General features: G+C 38.7%; 1 protein-coding gene across 6 annotated transcripts in view; it reads left to right on the top strand.

The window, feature by feature from the left end:
* Nucleotides 1–21,831, top strand: part of SNX13 (sorting nexin 13) — a 169,641-nt gene that overhangs the window by 62,615 nt on the left and 85,195 nt on the right. For all 6 annotated transcript variants that reach the window (XR_006279380.1, XM_043509219.1, XM_038390132.2 and 3 more), the window contains 7 exons: nucleotides 130–232; nucleotides 5,086–5,175; nucleotides 10,701–10,822; nucleotides 13,796–13,917; nucleotides 14,086–14,187; nucleotides 19,701–19,789; nucleotides 20,720–20,803. Coding sequence is in view for 5 of the 6 variants with exons in the window: in XM_043509219.1 (XP_043365154.1) it covers nucleotides 130–232; nucleotides 5,086–5,175; nucleotides 10,701–10,822; nucleotides 13,796–13,917; nucleotides 14,086–14,187; nucleotides 19,701–19,789; nucleotides 20,720–20,803 (712 nt within the window). In the remaining variant the exon portion in view is untranslated. The remainder of the gene's footprint in view (nucleotides 1–129; nucleotides 233–5,085; nucleotides 5,176–10,700; nucleotides 10,823–13,795; nucleotides 13,918–14,085; nucleotides 14,188–19,700; nucleotides 19,790–20,719; nucleotides 20,804–21,831) is intronic.

Genomic DNA, 21,831 nt, shown 5'->3' on the forward strand with positions numbered 1-21,831 from the left:
AATGTGTGCAAACTTTTGCTAGAAAATATTGCTTATCAGATGCCCTTGAATTTTTAAGTTTTAGATTGAACATCTAAGTTGAACATTTAGAACATGGAAGCTGATTATTTTATTTTTTATCTTTTTTAGGGGTTTTGTGGTTACTCTCTTATTTGGAAAAACAAATTCAGAAAAGTACCTTGAACAGTGTGAACACTCATTTCTTCCTCCTACGTCTGTTGGGGTTTTTAAGGTAAGCAACATAAGGAAAATTTACAAAGCATTATAGCTTTAAGATCAGAATCCATATATTTCAGACTTTGCCACTTGAGTCTTTCAGTATGTTGTACTATCAAAAAAATTGAAATGTATCCGTTTAAGTGCATATTTCTCAAAATAAACATTTATATTCTTGGAGTTTGAGCCAGGTTTTCTTCTGCTACAAAGAAATATAATAAATGGACAAACTCTGCACTGGCCTTTCAAAAACACATTTTTATGAAGTGTGCACTAATTTAAAGAAATAGCTTATTTTGATTTTATTTTTCTGGCTACAGTGTGAGAAGCAGATTAATGTATATACTAAGTAGTTTCTTCCTATGTGCAATCTGAATAGTGTTTTTTCTCTGATTAACTTTTATAATTTCCTATGTATTCATTTAATAAATGTTTGTGTCTTAGTCCGCAAAAATGCAGAGACTGGGGCTCCTCACTCACTCCAACAGGATCAGCATTGCTGTTTGGTATTTTTTCCATTCCTAGGATCTTCCTCTCTGCCTCTTCAGTTTGATTCCCTTTGATCAGAAGGGCACCTGTTAGCTTACTTTTCTTGCCTAACTTAGTTGAGACTCTTATTGAAGATTGGGTCTGGAAAGCTTGATAGGATGAGAGTCTGTCTTGGCCAAGTCATAGAAAGCAAACTGGTAAATGGGTTACAGCTAGGGAAACTGTGAAACCATCTCCTCAGCTGTCGTGTTTTCTGAATCTAGTGACCTTTCTTTGCTCTGTAACAACCTGGTCTTCTGGTTGTGTGAACCTCCTTTCAAGGCTCTTCACTGGGTAGATTTTTTGCATCTCCTTATCTTGAATGTAACAAATACAATGGAAGAGGTATTTCATACTCTCAAGTAGTTCTCCATATTTGATCTTCTATAGCAGTGGTTTCCAAACTTGTTCCACTGCTTGTGCAGGGAAAGCCCCTGCTGCGTCAGGCCGGTTTGTTTACCTGCCGCATCCGCATGTTTGGCCAATCGCAGCTCCCAATGGCCGCGGTTCGCTGCTCCAGGCCAATGGGATACGGCAGGTAAACAAACGGGCCCAGCCCGGCAGTGGCTTTCCCTGCACAAGCGGCGGAACAAGTTTGGGAAGCACTGTTCTATAGTGATAAGTGTTCCTTTACACTTGTCTTTTTGTTAAAAACTAAGATCCTGTCCACCTAACAAAGATTTCAGAGTTTTGTTCCTTAAGCGAGGAATGTTGAAGCCTGGGCCTCAAAATGTGTTTAAATATATCTGCAGCCTTCAGGGGACTGGATCCTTTTCCAGATTTCAAGGCTAGGCTTCTGTATACATAATGGCCAGATGAAGGCTTGTAAGGCCACAGAAGGAAGTTCATTGTCTCATGAGGTTTAGAGAGACCATTCCATTAGAGCCAGAGTTCTAGCTCTGGGCTTAAGAGGGACCAAGTATCAGTGGGGAAGCCTTGCAAAACTGATACTTGTTATTCCATGCTTTTACTAGTTACTATTTGAATGTGCAGGCACCTACACATGCTATTCTACAATAGATGAGTGCTTAGAACTGGGTATCAGTTTCCCATTCCTTTGAAGGGAGTAGGGTATGGGACTAGAGGTTGCCATTTCCTTCTCCTCAGGCTCGTATGTCTAATTCAGCCATGAAGCTCATTGCAAACTGACAGAAAGCATTATATACTAACTTATGAGCCAACTTGCTTTTTGTGGCTCTGGCAAGAGAGTGAAGGCTTCTACCATACCAGGCCTTCCAAAGCCAGGCTTCAGCAATAGATTCTCCTTTGTTAAGGAGGTAGAGCAGACAGATGCCTTTTGGGTCAGAAGGAATCAAACTAGAGAGAGTGATGAGGGAGCCTGAGTGAGTGGGAGAAGCCTGGGTAGTGGTTAGTTGTCGTCCTGTTTATCAGAAGGAATGAGGAGGAGGAACCCCAGAGTCTTTGCTGTCTTGATGGAGCCACAGAAAACAAATTAGCTACTAAAAATTTGCCTTCAGTATTGCTGTGTCAGTTCTATACTTTGAAAAGTCCTTCTACTGCTCTAATACTTAGTTTCTCCAAATTTTCTTTTTTTGGAGGTGCTTACTGACTTTTGATGTTGTAAACACACATTGCACATTCAGGTTAATTTTGTCTATTCATTACATACAGGTTAGTCAAAACTCTGGGCTCTTGTGTGTCTGTGTTGAGGTATGTTTTTGTTTTAAAATAGAGAAGCCCACACAACAAAGAGAGGGGAATGTTGATGAAATTGCAGAATGTTACGGTTCCAATCTATACAACCCTATTCATCTTCTTTCTCCTCAGAATAATGTTTTCCATGCATTGCATAGGGTTTACAGCAAGCGTTGCTTTTCTTCTTTCCTTTCAGAATTTTTTAGGCAGATGGCCAGCAGGGATTACTGTTTTTGTTTATATCTCTAAAAATAAATAAACCAGAAAACTGTGCACATGAGTGGATTGTGATACTAGGTGTTCCCATCAGTATTACCCTCATCATCCCTTTTCCTATTATTTTTTTCTTTCTGGTACATTCACTTGTTCCGTTTTGTCTCTAAACCAAACTTTGTGGGACAGGAGCTCTCCCTTAGTAGGTGTTTGTATAGTATCCAGCACAATGGGACCTCAGTCTGAATGATGCCTCTGCATGATACTGTAATGCAAATAATGAGAAGCAAAACAGAAAATGGCCCTCAGATAGATAGTGCAAATGTTAAATATTTCTTGCCTCATAATGCTTAAAGCCATTGGTCTCATTGGTTCAGATGTCTAAACAAATCTCAGCCTGTTGATTGTGTGCACTTCAAGACAGAGAAGATCCTTGGTGGCCCAAAGGCCTCCAGCCAAATTTAAACAACCTGTGTTTAGTTCTAACTCCTCAGTCTGAGACAGGGAAATGGATTGGTGTTCACTCCCTATCAGTGCCCGGGCCGCGGAGCTAATGAGCCAACCAGTGGACCAAATTCAGTAATGAATCCTTCTTATGTACCACCTGAGGCATGTTGCGCATACACTAAGATATCTGAGACCGTTGCTTTCTCCTTGTTCCTCTTTGACTTGTCGTCCCTCATTCCCAATGCTTCAGTGGAGGCACAAGCTTATTCCATGGCTATCAAGATTGCACATTTTAAAAATAAAAAACTAGTTGTGGGGTTCTAGCAGGTCTGTGTTTTAAGGGTATAAACTTCTCTTATCTTCAGAAGCTGGGTCGTTGGCCTGTTGGTTACTTATCCTCTTGTGGCAAAGTTATTTAAACCTATGGGGATATCATCTTAGCCTGAAGTATGAGCCTAGTACTCAGAGCTCTGTGTGTGCCTCCTTTTTTAGCCTCTGTTTAGTTTCCATGAGAATGTTAAACCATAAGGCTTTATTTTTAGTTGCTGCTGTTGCTGAAGGATAAATCAGCAAATTAGTGACACAGTCCTCTCGGCCTCCCAACAAGATATTTCACTAAGAAGTTGGTTTCTGCCTAGTTCCCTTGTTGTTTCTAAATGCATTTTATCTGAACCAAGAGATTTTGAGTCTCCTGCTCCAATGATGCAGAGATGTTTAGATGTCAGACTATGAAGTTCTGTCTCAATAGAAGTTTAGAGAGACAAGGTTGCATCCGATGAAGTGAGCTGTAGCTCACGAAAGCTTATGCTCTAATAAATTTGTTAGTCTCTAAGGTGCCACAAGTACTCCTTTTCTTTTTGCGAATACAGACTAACACGGCTGCTACTCTGAAAGGTGGGTGAGGTAAGCTTTTTTATTGGACCAATACAAAAACATGGCAATCAATAGAAATTTCTTGTTTTTACTACCATAGGCTGAAAAAGGAAAGTTCTAATGTTTGAGGGTGCAGAGTTGCTGTCTATTCTTCAGTGCATACACTGTGTGGTATTGCGTAAGCAATACCTCTGCTTCTCTTAATCTGGCTCTGTGAGCAGATTTTTGAGAAAATCTGCCTTCTCTGATCTCACCCTCAGTTTTTTGTTTAAATTGCTACTTTGATCATTATATATGTGGACTAACCTGACTTGTAGAGCACTTCCCCCCTTATAAATGACATTTCTGACTGGTTTCAGAGTAGCAGCCATGTTAGTCTGTATCCGCAAAAAGTACAGGAGTACTTGTGGGACCTTGGAGACTAACACATTTATTTGAGCATAAGCTTTTGTGAGCTACAGCTCAGTCCGCACAATCTTCCCTGATGCTTTTACTACTGGTTTGTATATTGGTTGCTTGTGCATGTATGTCCTCTTTTAATCTGTTAACTGATCTGTGTACTGAAATTTTGTTGTGCAAAGTTTACATGCATTTTTATAGTACCCTATTTAACAAAGAGAGCTTTACTTTTGACTTACAGGCTTTCTGGGGTTTATTATATAATAGTTCAACATTCTTTTAAGTCATTTTCCAAATAAGTTTAATTTTGTTTGCTCAACACAGCACAGAGGGTGAAGTGATTTGCTCAAGGTTGCAATTTCTAATGGTCAGGTACAAGTCCCAGGTCTTTACTTTCAGTCCTGTCTTAATCACAGGCTATCCTAGCTCCTTTGACTATTATGACATTTCAAAGGAAACAATTTTTTCAACATATGGGCAGTTTTTCTAATATTAGTCCCTCAGCTCGTTTCAGTACATAGTACAAGGAGTGGGAGGGGTGTGTGTGTAAATATACACATATGCTCACGCACATATGTAAGATGTACATATTTTCAAATGATTTTATGTACTATATAACTAATGATTATAAGTGAAATACTGTAGTGTAGGATTCTTCATTAAGAAATACTCGTATATCGTGAACAGTAGATGCAACAATTTTTATTCATAGTGAAGATCGGGTTAGTAAAATTGTCCTAATCTATTTTTAAGTGTACAGAAGAAATGAAATGTGAAGCCAGGCCTATTAAGATTGACAGAAGATTGACAGGTGCCAATATAATTGATGAACCTTTGCAACAAGTGAGTTTTAATATAAAATATTTGAATTTTTTTTCTTGTATTGGGTGTGGTATTTTTGTGGCCTTCATGACTAAAATATTTACATGATCCACAAAACAGATAACTGTATATGAATTGCAATAATTTAATACTACTTTAATATAAATTGCACAGTGCTAAACCGACTTGAAGACTATTCTAAATAACTGTAACAATTCCTGTCTCGTTTACAGGTTGGAGAACTCACTTTTAAAATATCAAACACTTTCTGTATGGAAGACCTGACTTAAATTTTATACTTGCATGGTGGCAGAATGTGTTGTTAAATTCTTAATTTTTACTTGAACTGTGTTACTTATTTGGTAGATTTTACTCAAAATGATTGTGGACAAATGCAGCATTTTCAGTTTGTCTTTTGAGTAGAGGTTATAGTCAACACAATAATGACTTGCAAAAGAAGATTATTCACAATATTTAACAAGAAACAAGTCTGAGGTGTTCTCTTGTATGTTAAGTTATGTAGGTAGTACCAAAGGTATGCTAGAGGCTTAACCTTATTCTGAGTATTTAACACATTGTTACAGAACAACTATTTCACTTGAGTGTCTAGGTTTGTAGCAGAGAGTTTGTATTCAGAATTCAAGATATTTGCAATCTGATGCATGAAGGATAGCCTGTGTGTCTCAGGTTTATTATAGCAAGTATATTTTCTAAATATGTCCAGCATTTTTGGGGCAGAAAACAATGCTTTAGCTAAGCTCTAAAAAGTGAAATGTACATAATTCAGTAACATTTTATAATAAATCACTTTAAATGCCGTTTATGATAGTTATAAACTTATAATTTACTCTTTGCTTTCTTCACTAAAAAGACCAAGATTAGATTACTTATGGTGATTGAATGAACTCTTTTCAACCTTTAATCTTTCCTCTTAGGGTATAGGCATATAGGCAAGGCAATGTAGGGAAACTTACATGTTTCTAATTTTGCCTTTTTTGCAGAAGGTTGAGAAAGTGAGAGGGGGAACTTTGGAATCATTTAGAGTCCTCAAATTCCATGATTTCTTTTTATCTGGCTTTCAGCCAGGATGTGGAGCATTTTCTCTAACTCCTTCTTTCCCCATCAATCCCTGCCTCCAGAATACTTTTGATTCTGGAGGGATGACCTATGGTGTTCCTTCCAAATTGCCTTTTAAAAAAAAAAAAAAAATTCCTTCTCTGTGAATATCTCCAGGGCTTAACTCTACTTCGGCTCATAGTCATCTCATACAGAAAAAGTGAATTTGATATTACTGTGTGTTTCAGTCCTGCTCAGAATCTTCATTTTTTTTTTTTTTTTTTTAATTGCTTGAAAAGTCTTCTGAACCACAGAAGAGGCACTAGAGTTGTTTGCCTTCAGATTCAGGAAGGCAGCCCTTTAATCTGTTTACACTCTGTTCATATTTGGAAGTTACCTTTGCAACTATGTAGGCTTAGAAACTTTTTCATTTTTTTTTAAAAGCTCAAATTCTGTGTAAATTTACTTAGTTCACCTTCATTCCCCTATATCCTTTATAGGAGCTGATAAATGAAACTTAATCCCTATCTTTCTCAGCTGTTGACTGACCATGGAGATGTTCGCTTGCAATAAAGCACAGTCAGGAAAAATTCACAGCTTGGATTTTTTGTATGCCAAATCACTAAGTACTCTCAGAATTCTATTCCCAGTGCTTAGCTTTCCATAGACAGCAAGGATTGTGTGCAACAGATAAATTGTATATCCTTCTGCCTCCTCTCTCTGATCTCCTTGCAAAATTCAGACTAAGCAAATTGCAGTTGAAGCACTCTTCAGTAATTCAGAAAGCTGCTTAGAAGGGAAAATTTAAGGGAGAGCTATTACCACCCTCACATGTACCTAACAGTTCTCAAATGTTGAGCCCAGGCTCAAGGCTGTCTTCACTTCCCCATTCCATTGTTTGTCTGAGATATGTTTTTATATCTATATTAAACCCTGCTAAAAGTGTGTGTGTGTGTGTGTGTGTGTGTGTGTGTGTACAAGAGAGCGAGGGTGGGGGGTGGGGAGGTTTTACAAGATTAGTTGTGACCCTGGAATACTCATTTTGAAATGGTATTTATTGCCAGGTTGCTGTATTTTTATACATGTAAAATAGGTGTCGGAATGTGATTGTTGAGGCTATGAAAATAGTTCTTGAATGATGGTGCATTTATTAAAAATCATACTTGTATACTTCATAATATTTGTATTTATAGTTAAGGCTAAGATTTTGTCATGGATATTTTTAGTAAAAGTCATGGACAGGTCACGGGCAAGAATGAAAAATTCACAGAAGCCCACGACCCTGCCCCTGACTTTTACTAAAAATATCCATGATAAAATGAGGAGCCTGGGCAGCTGCAGGTAAGCTGGGAGCTCCAGGGTCCCCTTCTGCTGGCGGCTCCCAACTCAGGGGGTTCCCCCTGCCGCCAGGAAGGCTGGGAGCTCCGGGAGTCCCCCCTGCCGTAGAGCTGTGGGGTCCCCCCTGCCGTCTGTGGTGGCAGAGAGCTCTGGGGGCCCCCTGCTGCCCGCAGTTCCTGGGAGCGGCAGGCGGTTGCCTGCCAGCAGGGGACCTTGTAGCTCCCAGCTGGGGGTGGTTGAAGTCACGGAGGTCTTTGGAACTCATGGAATCTGTGATTTCTGTGACCTCCATGACTAAATCGCAGCCTTATTTATAGTTTATGGATTCATTCCTGGTGTAGTTTGACTCCTGGCAATCTCTCTCCTTTGTAAAAGTGCAAGTAGTCAATAAACTACAGTATAGAACCAAACCATTAAAAAGAATGGTGGCGGCTGCTCAGCATAAGTAAAGTAGTGTGAGCTTTGCAAGAGAGACAAATGGATTGCCACCTTTGTTACTGAGTTTTTTCATGCAAAATCCATTACTTGCTATGAGTGCAGAGCTGATAGAATAAAAAGAGGAAACTTGCCAGTTTTTCACTCTTTAAATTTTTTGTTGAAATTGATATTATCCCCATTGACACAATTTTTGCTATGATGATGCAGGGCAAAATCATGCACTTTTTAGTACATGTTAAATCTTGTGCACTTGCCAAGTACTCCCACTAAGCATTATATGAAGATTTAAAGATTACAGTATGTCACGTTGTCTGTAGTGGCTCACAACCATGAGTGCTTACCTCCGGGCAGACACCACTAACTGGTGGTATGTTCTATAATTAGATGTTACCAAGCCAGTAACAAATGTGAACTCCTGGATGACTCTATCAGTCTTACCATGGAGTCACAGGTTTCAGAGTAGCAGCAGTGTTAGTCTGTATTCGCAAAAAGAAAAACAGTATTTGTGGCACCTTAGAGACTAACAAATTTATTTGAGCATAAGCTTTCGTGAGCTACAGCTCACTTCATTGGATGCATTCAGTGGAAAATACAGTGAAGAGATTTATATACATAGACAACATGAAACCATACATACTGTAATGAGAGTGATCACTTAAGATGAGCTATTACCAGCAGGAGAGCGGGGGAAGGGGGAACCTTTTGTAGTGATAATCAAGGTGGGCCATTTCAGCAGTTGACAAGAATGTCTGAGGAACAGTGGGGGGTGGGGAACACCCAGTCGGAGAACATTTCAATCTCTTTGGTCACTCGATTACAGACCTAAAAGTGGCAATTCTTCAACAAAAAAAACTTCAAAAACAGACTCCAACAAGAGACTGCTGAATTGGAATTAATTTGCAAACTGGATACAATTAACTTAGGCTTGAATAGAGACTGGGCGTGGATGGGTCATTACACAAAGTAAAACTATTTCCCCATGTTTATTCCCCACCCCCCACTGTTCCTCACGAAAGCTTATGCTCAAATAAATTTGTTAGTCTCTAAGGTGCCACAAGTACTCTCTTCTTCAGGGGGTCACAGTGAATCTTCTTAAACTGGAGAGTCTATCTTGCCACCAAGACAAACTCAACTTACTGATAAATGGTCACACCAAAAAAATCACACATTTCAGTTGCTGCCAATCTCAAGAGACCAGTCACTTACTCCAGATCTATTGGTACCCTAGATATTACACCAAAAAGAAAGATTGTAGCCAATCCTGTAATAAATGATCTGAAGTTTTATTAACTTGGGAAGAGAAATAAGAGTGTGTGTGTGTGTGTGTGTGTGTGTGTGTGTGTGTGTGTGTGTATACACATACACACATACATATATCTAGGTTAAAGCAAGCAAATATGTACAAATGAGTTGCAATCTAAATTCTAAGAGTGAAAGAGTTGTAGTGGTCTGTCAATTCAAAGTGTCATTCAGGGCAGACCCAGGGGCAACTCCGGCCCTGTGAGTGTTCAAACCGCAGAAATGAAAGATTTTCTCATCAGCTATTTTTATTTCCCTCTTCCAGCATTCAAAGCAATGGGATGAGTCCTTCTGCATGTACTTCTCCAGGGTGGATGAAAGCTTTTTAATGGCTCAGTTAAATTTTGATTGTTGTCCTGGGTGAGCGGTTGGGAGATGGAATTCCCATGCTTGGGTTCACAAGTTCAGAGCAAACATTGAGAGCTGTAAAGCAAAACTTGCATATTTTCTTATTGCATGGAATATGGACTTAGAAGTAAGATTAATGCATGCAGCAATTTACAAGCATTTCATAATCTAAACATTAAATACATTCTTATAAGACTAATACCTATTTTAAGCAAAACTAGCATACAGCTGAACTGGTCTGGTCTCCAGCTATGAGTTTTTCAGTTCTTAGCTAATGCCTAAAGCCTTAGCAAGAGCCTCATCTGCCAGCATCACACCATGCCTTTAACCATGTCTACAACACACAGGTCATAGAGAACAAGAGTTATGATTTGCAGGTGAAATATTTCTCCACCTTTCTGCAACCATGGGGCATGGTACTTATATGTCTGAGCCACAGCTGTAATTGTGATGAGTAGAGGTTGTGGTTTGCACATCCTTCCTTTTTGAGAGCAGTATATCTCTGTAGTTGGTAAATCCACTGTGGGAACATTTCAACCCCCCATTGCTCAAACAATATTGAGAGAGTAGCATTTTAGTTGCAAGGAACTGCGGAGTCCCTCTGCATAGCCTCTCTGCTTATTATTCCCCCAAGCCAAGCAGAACAATGGTGTTTCATTGTGTTTGGGGCCTTCCACAACTGCAGGAAGTCTGAGAATTTCATCTAGTTGTGAGTACATTTGCATAGTCTAAGGTATGTTTCATGTCTGTATATGCATAACAATATATTGGTAAAAGCAAAGATTTCAGGGATTGTTTTTTGATTCTCAGCCTTGTCTCTGTATGTTTTGAAAGATGCCTTGGAGTTTTCACCATTGTAACAATAGAGAAGGGTGAATGGTAGTCAACAGTAGAGAGACTGAGTTAAACATAAACAACGTTGAGGTTTAGTTATCTGTATATCAGGTCTCAAACACTGTGATGTAAAGGACATGAGAGAGCATTCTTTATCATATGAACTTTAAATGACACAGCTATTGCATCTTCACACGCTAAAAGATATTTTGTATCCTTTTTTTAAATTTTAGGTAATCCAGTTTTCACTGAGGGACTATGTCCAATACTGGTATTATACACTAAGTGATGATGAATCCTTTCTTCTTGAAATCAGGCAGGCTCTTCAAAATGCACTCATTCAGTTTTCTACTAGGTAAGACAATTTGTGTTTCTATAAACATATGTTTAAGCAAGTACAAAATATCATCTGTAGATTGTAGTATAACAGCTGGAGTTTATATTTTTTTTAAAACTTCAAAAATTCTTAAGCAAAATATAAAAAGGAGTGTCTGAATTTTGTGGAAAGAGCCAATAGCTTTTAAAAATAATAGGTTAAAACAGCTTCAGCCATTTGACCATCCTCTAATCTGAATAAATCGAGTGGAATATTGTTAAATTTTAGCAATGTTATTACCAGAAAGATACTGGGTAGATGTCAAGCTGGAGCAAGTTCAGATAACAGTGATATAAAGAATCAAGTGGTAGTGACAGTGGCTTGAGAAAGATTAATAACTGTATTTAATTTGCCTACATTTCAAAAGTAAGGGTTTTATTGCCAGTTACTCCTGGGGGAATTCTGCGCCATTACACAATGCAGAATTTTGCAGAAATTAACATTGTGCATGCAGAATTTCCTTTTCCCCAAAAAGAAATGGGCTGCAATTCTGCTAGCCACCATTGGGGCCAGTGGACTCAGCAGAGCCCAGCTTGCATATAGAAGACAATGCTGTGGGGAGGGAGAGGGAGCTAGAGGGTTCCTGGCATGCTGCAGTTCACAGCATGCCCTGAGGGAAGGAGAGGGTGGTGCGTAGGAAACTGTGTAAGCCTGGGACCGAGCATCAGGCTATTTCTCCTTCTGGATCCCTGGGCTCTGAAGGGGAGGGGAACGGGTGTCTGGGCAAGGGTGGGGGGGCCCACAGCTGGGCTTTGCGGGGGAGGGATGCAGGTATTTTGGTTGGGGAACCCTGCAGTTGGACTCTGGGGAGGAGGTGGTTCGGATGTATTGGGGGTTCAGGTGGGCTTTGTGGGGGTGGGGTTGTGTGTGTCTGCCCCCCATGGCTGGACTCTTGGGGGCAAAAGGGGGAAGAGAAACAGGAGCTGGGTTGTCATAGGGGTTTCTTTAACTCTCTACTCCTGGGGGAATTTTTGAGTGTCTGTATTGTTAGACATACTTGCTGACAGGTATTTTTAAATAAATTATCAAAATAATTGAAACTGGCATGATTATGTAATGTTGTTTTGTCAAAATTTGCAGAATTTTAAAATGCTGTTCGCAGAATTTTTAATTTTTTTTGGTGCAGAATGCCCTCAGGAGTAGCCAGTGGAGGTGAAAAATAACGTAGGATGAACAGTGGGATGTAGCTAGAATAATGGGTGAAATAAATGCGGAAAATTAATCTTAATATCAAGAAGACGTCTTACCATTGAAATCTGTTAGGCTATAGGATAGTGGAAACTTGCAAATGCTGTCACTTGGGACACTTAAAACCAGACTAAACAACACGGGAGGCCGTGTACTGTGAGAAATAATCCTGCATTTGCAGGAGATGGACTGCTATTTGCTTCCATCTTTTAACTACTGTGATTCTGTGCAATTACTTAATTGGTTTATTTTTACAGGGAGGGAAGAAATTCACAGATTTTTGAGCGCTATTTGGCTATAGGCAAAGAATGTAACAGCTTATAGGAGTGCTAATTAATTAGTTATAACTAGATTGACCTGCTTTGACGTTAAAGTAGAACTTTTTGTCCTTGTAAGATTGAGAAGATTGCATTTATTCATTTCTTATCTTTAAGAACTTTATTTCATAGAATTGGTGCAAAAAAAAAGGGCTGCTCAAGTTTGTTACAATGGTTATAGCTTGGTATACAGCTGTTCTGTAGGTAGGTGGATTGTTTTTCCAGAGAATTCTTTGTTTTCTTCTTGGGAGATGCTTGTCAGAGGAAATAGGTAAGGCTGCCCCTAGTGTTCTTTGTGTGATTGTTCACTTGTAGTAAGTACCTAATAATTTGGCTATTGAGTCATAGCTTTGTCATACTCTTCAAGGTGTAATGCTTTCTATTAATCTTTTCCCCCAGTTCATGCTTCTAGACTAGACTTTGCTGTAGGCTCAACCATTTGTAAAGTTTCTTGCCTATCTTGGTGGGAAAGCTGTTCAGAAACCAAGGTGGTTTTACTTAAGAGTATTATAGTGGGGCCCTTTTAGGCAGAGTAGGTACCACAGTAGTTTACTTTTGCTTTTTCAGTTAAGAAAGAACCCATACTGGGAATGCCTAGTGAGGAGGAGCTGTGATTGCCTACCTCCTGCTTTACTAAAAGCAATAGAGAGGAACATCCTTCAGTCTACACAATTAGAAAGTGTTTTTTTTCCCTAAGAGCACTAATGAAATGTTAATGCATAAATATCATAAAATGGTGGCTGCTATTTTACCAAATGTATAATATGTCATCAATATAACTGGCTCTCTCACAGTTCATGTGATTTTTTTTAAATGATTACTTCTTTATAATATTGAACTTGCTTATAGCTAATGTGATTTCTAATATGATTACATATTGCAAGGTGTGAGAAGAAAATAATTTGGCAACATATTTTTCACAAGTAATGCCTACAGATATGTCTGAGAGGTCTATTAGTATTACATTGAGACACAGGACAAATGTTCAAACCTTGTTTTCCTGTGCTTAGTACAATTTATGAAAAATGCAAATGTGCATTTTTAACGTTTTGATGCAAATGTTAAAATTACTGTTGTACAATATACGTTATAATTGATTTTGTAAATTCATTTATAGTATGTAAGAAATCATACGTCATTTAAGCTTTTTCTCGTCCTCCGAGTGTGGTGTTGATATGAAGCTTTCTAGTGTTGTACAAACAAACCAATCTAAACATGGAAACATGTTTGAATGTGTAGCCTTTTGTAGACCTTCCTGAGCTGATAAGTTACAGCAAGACCATACTGTTGATTGTTCATATAGTAATTGTATAGGCTTTCAGAAATGTAATACCAAATTATTATTGTCATGTCCTTAGATAACTACTGTTTACAGTAGCATTAAAATAAATTAGTGTTTTATTCTGCTTTAAACATTTTTGTTGATATATAGTCTATTTTCTGTAAGGTCAAAAGAAATGGACTGGCAGCCTTATTTCACCACACGACTTGTTGATGATTTTGCCACTCATCTTCGAGTATTCAGAAAAGCTCAACAAAGGATAACAGAAAAAGATGATCAAATGAAAGGTATTGCCATAATTTAAAATGCATTTGACTTTTTTGTTGTTGACCCTGCATAGCAAATTTCTCTATTCTTTACTTCATCCAAACACTTTTTTTATTTGTATTCAATTACTAGTGACTTACAAAAGAGTCTTTCATGTACACAAATAGCTTCTAATGTCTTTTGTGTAGGTACAGCAGAAGACCTTGTAGATACATTCTTTAAAGTTGAAGTTGAAATGGAGAAGGAAGTCTGTCGTGATCTGGTCTGCACTTCTTCCAAAGATGAAGAAGGTTTTTCTAATGATTTTCTAACTGTTGTTGCTACATTAAGTGATGTTAGAAATGTTAGTTACAACATCAGCCAATAACATGGAAGAGATTCAAAGCTAAGCCGGTAATTTTATTGCAACCAGTTATGACATATTTCATATATTTCTTGATTGGTGCATATCAGTATTATACTTTTAGTGGCAGTGACAATATATGTAATGAGGGCTGAAAGAATTTGACAGAAATGTGACTGTATTCAAGTTCATGGTATCCCTTTATAGGTGGTGGTGGTGGGAGGAGGGAGAGGCTAGTTAATTCTACATCTAATATCAGACCGTCACCTGGTTGAGGAAACAAGGATCTGTTTTGTTTAAAAAATAAAAATAAAAAAATGAATTATAGTTTCAAGAAATTTTATACCTTTAATAGTACAGTTACTGCCTGATTCAGAGCAGGGACTTGAATCTGGGTCTGTCACATGAGTGCCCTAAATGTCATGCTATTGGCTTTTCTGGGGTGGGTCTCTCTTTCCCGTTGGAACCATTCCACTTTGAGTAAATAATTATCCATTGGTTTAGAACGAGAGAGAGAGAGTTTGACTGTGTAGCCCAGTGATTAGGGCACTTTTGGGTTGTAGGAATCGGAGAATCGTTGGAGTGGAAGGGGCCATGAGCAGTCATCTAGTCCAGTCCCCTGCATTCATGGCAGGACTAAGTATTATCTAGACCATCCCTGACAGGTGTTTGTATAACCTGCTCTTAAAAATCTCCAATGAGGGAGATTCTGCAATCTCCCTGGGCAATTTATTCCAGTGCTTAACTATCTTGACAATTAGGAAGTTTTTCCTAATGTCCAACCTAAGCCTCCCTTGTGCTTGTGCTATCCTCAGAGGTTAACAAGAACAATTTACCTCCCTCCTCCTTGTAACAACCCTTTATGTACTTGAAAACTGTTATGTCCTGCCTAAACGAAACCAGTTTTTAAAATTTTTCCTCCTAGGTTGTGTTTCTAGACTTCAAATCATTTTTGTTGCTCTTCTCTGGACTTTCTCCAGATTCTCCACATCTTTCCAGAAATGTGGCACCCAGAACTGGACAGAATACTCCAGTTGAGGCTATATCAGCATTGAATAGATTCCTGTGTCTTGCTTACAACACTCCTGCTAATACATCCCAGAATGTTTGCTTTTTTTGCAACAGTGTTACACTGTTGACCTGTATTTAGCTTGTGATCCACTGTGACCCCCAGATCCCTTTCCGCAGTACTCCTTCATAGGCAGTGATTTTCCATTTTGTATGTGTGCAACTGTTTGTTTCTTCCTAAGTGGAGTACTTTGCATTTGTCCTATTTACTTCAGACCATTTCTCCAGATCATTTTGAATTTTAATCCTATCCTCTAAAGCAGTTTTGTATCGTCCACAAGTGTAGTAAGTGTACTCTCTCTATGCTGTTATATAAATCATTGATGAAGATGTTGAACAGAACTGGACTCAGAACTGATCCTTGTGGGACCCCGCTCTATATGCCCTTCCAGCTTGGCTGTGAACCACTGATAACTACTCTCTGGGAATGGTTTTCCAACCAATTATGAGAAGTTCCATCTAGGTCAGCCGTCCCCAAACTTTTGAGGGTCACATCCCCCCCTGGAGCTGGTGCTGAGAGTGGGGCTGCAGCTGGTGTGGAGTGAGGGGGATGGGAGTAAGGGAGCTACAGCTGGGAGTGGGTCTGAGGCCGGGGCTGCGGCCAGGTGCAGCTCCACTCCTGGCCTTACCTCTAACCTTGGTCCTGGGCTGGGAATGGAGCCGTGGCCAATGGCGGAGGTTGGGAGCTGGCGTGGGGCTGGGAGTGGAGCCGCGCTGTGGTTGGGTATGAGACCAGGCATGAGGTTGGGAGGTGGGAATGTGGCTGCTAATGTAGAGAGGCTGGGTGGTGATCCCTCCCCGCCATACACCTATGGACATTGCTCCCTGCCCCCCAAGGGGGTGTGCACCCCAACTTTGGGGACCTCTGATCTAGGTTGTATTTCCTTAGTTTGTTTATGAGAAGGTCTTGAGAAACCGTATCAAAAGCCTTACTAAAGTCAAGATGTACCACATCTACTGCTCTGAACCCCCCCAGCGACAAAACTTGTTACCCTGTCAAAGAATGCTATCAGGTTGGTTTGACGTGGTTTTTTCTCTTGACAAATCCATGCTAGCTGTTACTTATCACCTTATTATATTCTAGTGTTTGCAAACTGATTGCTTAATTATTTGCCCCATTATCTTTCTGGATAGAAGGTAAGATGACTGGTTTGTAATTCCTTGAGTTGTCCTTATTTCCCTTTTTTTTTAAATTGGCAGTACGTTTTCCCATTTTCCAGTCCTCTGTAATCTCTCCCCTCTTCCAAGACTTTTTGAAGATAATCTCTAGGTTCAGATACCTCCTCAGTCATCTCCTTGAGTATTCTAGGGTGTATTTCATTGGGCCCTGGTGACTTGAAGACCTCTAACTTGTCAAAGTAATTTTTAACTTGTACTTTTCCTGTTTTAGCCTCTGATCCTACCTCATTTTCACTCGCATTCACTTTGTTAGATGTCCAATTGCTACTAATCTGTTTGGTGAAAACTGAAACACAAAAGTCATTTAGCACTTTTGCCATTTCCTCATCTTCTCCTCCCACATTGAGTAAGGGTCCTACCCTTTCCTTGGTCTTCCTATTGCTTCTAATGTATTCGAAGAATATTTTCTTGTTACCTTTTGTGTGCTTACGTAGTTTAATCTTGTTTTATGCCTTAGCCTTTCTAATTTTGTCCCTACATATTTGTGTTGTTTGTTTATATTCATTCTTTGTAATTTGACCTAGTTTTTACTTTTTGTAGGACTCGCTTTTGAGTTTCAGATCATTGAATATCTTCTGGTTTAAGCCCAGGTGGTCTCTTACCATACTTTCTATCTTTCCGATACAGTAGGATAGTTTGCCCTTAATAATGTCTCTTTGAAAAACTGCAAAACTGAAAAACTGCAAACTCTCTTGAAATGTTTTTCCCTTTAGACTTGCTTCCCATGGGATCTTAATGACCAACTCCCTGAGTTTGCTCAAGTCTGCCTTCTTGAAATCCATTATCTATCTTCTGTTTTCCCTGATACCATTGCTTAGAATCGTGAATGCTACCATTTCATGATTGCTTTAACTCAAGCTGCCTTCCACTTTCAAATTCTCAGCCATTACTATGACACTATTTGTCACAAATCAGCCTCTCTCTTAGTAGCTTTCTCCACCTTCTGAAATAAAAAAATTGTCTCCAATACATTCCAGGAACTTGTTGGATGATCTGTGCCCTGTTGCATTATTTTCCCAACAGATGTCTGAGTAGTTGAAGTCCCTCATCAACACCAAGTCCTGTGCTTTAGTTGACTTTGTTATTTTTTTTTTCTTTTTTAAAAACTCATCCACTTCTTCCTGGTTATGTGGTCTGTAGTAGACACCTACCATGAAATCACCCTTGTTTTTTACCCCTTTTATCCTTACCCAGAGACTTTCAATAAGTCTGTCTTCTATTTCCATCTCAAACTCAGTCCCTGTGTGTATATTTTTGATATAAGGCAACACCTCCTCCCTTTTTTCCTGCCTGTCCTCCTTGAGCAAGCTGTACCCTTCTATACCAATATTCCAGTCATGTATATTAATCTATAATGTCAACTTGTTATACCAATAAAATAAAAACCAGCAGGATCTTATTAAAGGGAAAAAGGCAAAATGCTACATTTATTGTGACTACAGAAAGAATCATAGTAAGCAGTTAGTTATAGGTATAACATTCCATTCAATTTCATATTTATTCACACATTCATTCATATACACACACACAGGTTCTGCAAGGTTATCATAGTTACCAGCCTTAGAGTTGCTTGTGCCAAGCCACTGGTCAGGTGGTCTGGACACAAGGATGGAGCAGGGCCTTGTCAGATACACATCTGACGCTCTTGGAGGTTGGTTTGCAGAATCAGACCCCAAAGTTCTCAGTTTCTAGAGTCCATTTTTATAGGAATTTATTTCTATGCCAGTCTATGGGAATTGCTTCATCATGCTGTTGCTGAATCAATCAGCAGATGGCACATTCCTGACGGCTCCGTGCTGCCAGCTGTTATCTTGTTCTTCGGTTCTCCCATCCTTGAGGCTGTTGGGTGGATTCCAGTTTGCCCCCCCGTCCTCTGGTTGTTTCCACTTGACGCCGTCTTCAGCCGATGGACACTGGATTCTTAGGCTGGCACCTCCCTGATCATTAGGTTTTTATCCACACCAAGCATCTATCCACATACATCCTCTATCTCTATTTTAATCACAATTGTTAACAAAGCGAGATAAATACAACAAAAGGGTGGGGAGTCTCTGTGTGCTGTTTCTGTTGTAACAAAGTATTGCTTTGAAAACAGACTCTGTTTTAGGATGTACTAACACAATTAGCAGCTTGCAAGTTTCACACAGAGAGGGAGAGAAACAGTACCAAAAACCAAGAGACCTCTTAATTAGTAATACCCTGGAATTTAAACTATGGGGAATCAAACTCATTTGTGATTTTAATACAGAACTTCTTTAATATGATCCAACAAACTGTGTTTATTAACTAGCATTTCAAATTCTTCCTGCTTATTTCCTATACTTCTTGCATTAGTATATAGTCATCTAAGCTACTGATTTGATTTCTCTGCATGTTATCTCCTGTCTCTCCTTTATCCCTGCTATAACAGCTCATGATCTCCCCCAGATTCCAATCCTTCTCCCAGGTCTCCATGTTTTTTGACTTACCTGTTGGTTTTTGATATCACCTGTCCTCATCGAACTTAGTTTAAAGCCCTCCTCACTATGTTAGCCAGTCTGTATCCAAATATGCTCTTCCCCTTCCTCGATAAGCGGATCCCATCTCTGCTTAGTAGTCCTTCTTCCCGGAACAGTATCTCATGGTAAAGGAAGCCTAAGCCCTTCTGTCAACTCCATCCTCGCAGCCAGGCATTCTCTTCCAGATTCACATCTCTGCTCTGTCAGATTCAGAGCAGGGATTTGAATCAGGGTGTCCCCATGTGAGTGGTCCTGACCACTGGACCATTAGCTATTTTAGGTCTTTCTCTCATATCCTGGACCTGAGAAACGTCCCAACAAAAGTTTAATGGAAACTGATTCATTCCTACAAAGAGTTTGTTTCAGCTAGCTTGCCTTTTCCAACAAAAAACTGTTTTGTTGAAAAAAATCCTGAAGTGCTCTATACATAAGTATGAAAAAAATGCACTGAAGGGGAGTAGCTGCTTCTGTGAGAGTTAAGACAATGCACACATCCATTCATTCTAGTCAATATATATAAAATCAGTAAAGTCATTTACTGCCTAGATTAAGTCGGTCAGGAATTACTGCATTGTAAGATTTGAAAACAGTTACATATCTTTATATAAAGAGATAAACTAAAGTTTTTTTTCGTTACATGAGAATAATGGGAAGGAACATGTAGTGTTGTTACTACTCTATATTGGATTGATATTTTGTTGTTGTTTTTCCCTAGGATTCCTAAGGGACCTGTGCGAGGTGTTACTGTATTTATTGCTACCTCCTGGAGACTTCCAGAACAAGATCATGCGATACTTTGTCAGGGTAAATTTAGGATTTATATTTCACCCTAAGATTTCCAGTCGTATATAGTATAAAAGAGATTTAGATATAGGTCACTTATTTTATGTGTTGTATAAAATGCAATCATCAGCTATTATATTGATACCAGATGATACTTTTCAACATAATAAGTTAGATACATGTTTCATGTGGAGGCGTTGACTTTTTATATGACATTGGTGAACAATTCTAGATGACATTTGTTAGAGATATGAGTGACTTTTGGATGTGCAATGGTCACTGTTAAAAAGTCAATATTTACCTACAGATATTGCTTAGTGGTTTTTGTGATACTGTAACTCTGATGTACTTAAAATGGAAAATAACTGAGACTGCAGATACTATAGAAGGTAAATGTTTTTCAATGGTCACCATTGTATTCTTGTCCGACTAATACTAAAGTTATTAAAATCTTATGGGGATGAGTGTTTCATTTGTCGTATTTCTCTAAGGATCCTATCATGTGGGTTTTAGCCCAAAAAAGCTTATCCCCAAATAAATTTGTTAGTCTCTAAGATGCCGCAAGGACTCCTTGTTGTTTTTGCTGGTACAGATTAACACGGCTACCGCTCTGAAACCTGTTATATCTAGGTTGTCTTCCTTGAAGTCAGATGCCTAGTTTCTGTACTGGGCACACAGCAGACTAAGAGAGCTAACATATTTTTTATTTATCATAAGAATTTACCTTTGGATGTGGAGAGTGAGTTCTGAGAAATAAATCTAATTTTCAAATTTTTTTGTTTTAGAATTTGTTTTTAAGTTTGTTCTTAATATGCTTGAAGTGTCACTTGTTACTCAAATAGAAGCTTTACGTTGAATTCATAGTAAAATTTGATAGTTTTTTGAGTAAACCATTTGTCACTTTTCAGCTATAGAAGACAGATTTCAATTGTATTACATTTCATTTTTCAGGAAATCCTCGCCCGAGGAATTCTTCTTCCATTAATAAACCAGCTCAGTGATCCTGATTATATTAATCAGTATGTCATATGGATGGTAAGCTTTTTAGTGCTTCAGTAGTATTTCAAGAATATTCATCTGTAAGCACATTCCTATTCTCTTTTCCTATGCTCTCTAAGCATGGTTGGTTTAGCGGAAATACAACTTGGAATAGTACATCATTAGAGTAAAAGTGGTAGTGATGCTATCGTTAATGTTGCATAAGAATTCCCATTTTAATCCCCTGCTTTGGTGGTTTTATAACTTTCTCAAACTTTGTTTTTTCAGGATGATAGTTTCTAAGCTTACTCTCTACCTGCTGGTGAACTTTTTAAAAAAGTTTGAGTAAAAACTGAGTACAATCAAACTAAGTAGCAAAGTAATTTGTCTTCAAGAATTTATTTATTATGATTTTTATAGTGAAGTGCAGGGGTCAGCAACGTGTCTGTACATGGACACAAGTGTCCGTGGTAAAAATTTTGAGGTCTGTGAATGACTGACATAACCGCTCCACCCCATGTCTGTCACTAAGTACGGTAATTTTGTCAAGTGTCCATTGCACAACATGGTGGTGTCGACCCCTGCTAAAATGTTTTGAGAGGTCTGGTTCTGCAGTAGTCAGTATTTCTTGTGGAAATGTCATAATTAAAAAATCTTGTGAGTTGCATCAAAAATTTAGTTTTGGATTGGAATAGACATGATACATCTTAAATCACACTTGCACTTCACAGTACTTTCCTAATCGTGATGCACAGCTAAGGAAGTCTGCACTTGCACACAACACAGTGAAACATTTAGTTGTGAGCTGATGTATAATGCATCCTGCTGTAAGGTTAAAGCTGCACAGTTCCTAAGGCTCACGGTATAGAGGTCACCTAAATTATGCACAGAGGTAAAGAGCAGAGGTAAAGTGCATATGCAACTTTATACTTTTCGTTTCTTGACTTTTAAGTGTTTAACTGCAACTTTAATGGTCTCAATCATTTTTAATGGAATGAGAGTAGACTTTTTTTTTATGGAGCGACAGATTTTGGTTGGTGGAAAACTATATTTTTAAGAATTTTGGGAATTGTTTTAGCCTTACA

The sequence above is a fragment of the Dermochelys coriacea genome, chromosome 2 (assembly GCF_009764565.3).
Source record: "Dermochelys coriacea isolate rDerCor1 chromosome 2, rDerCor1.pri.v4, whole genome shotgun sequence".
Lineage (NCBI taxonomy): Eukaryota > Metazoa > Chordata > Testudines > Dermochelyidae > Dermochelys > Dermochelys coriacea.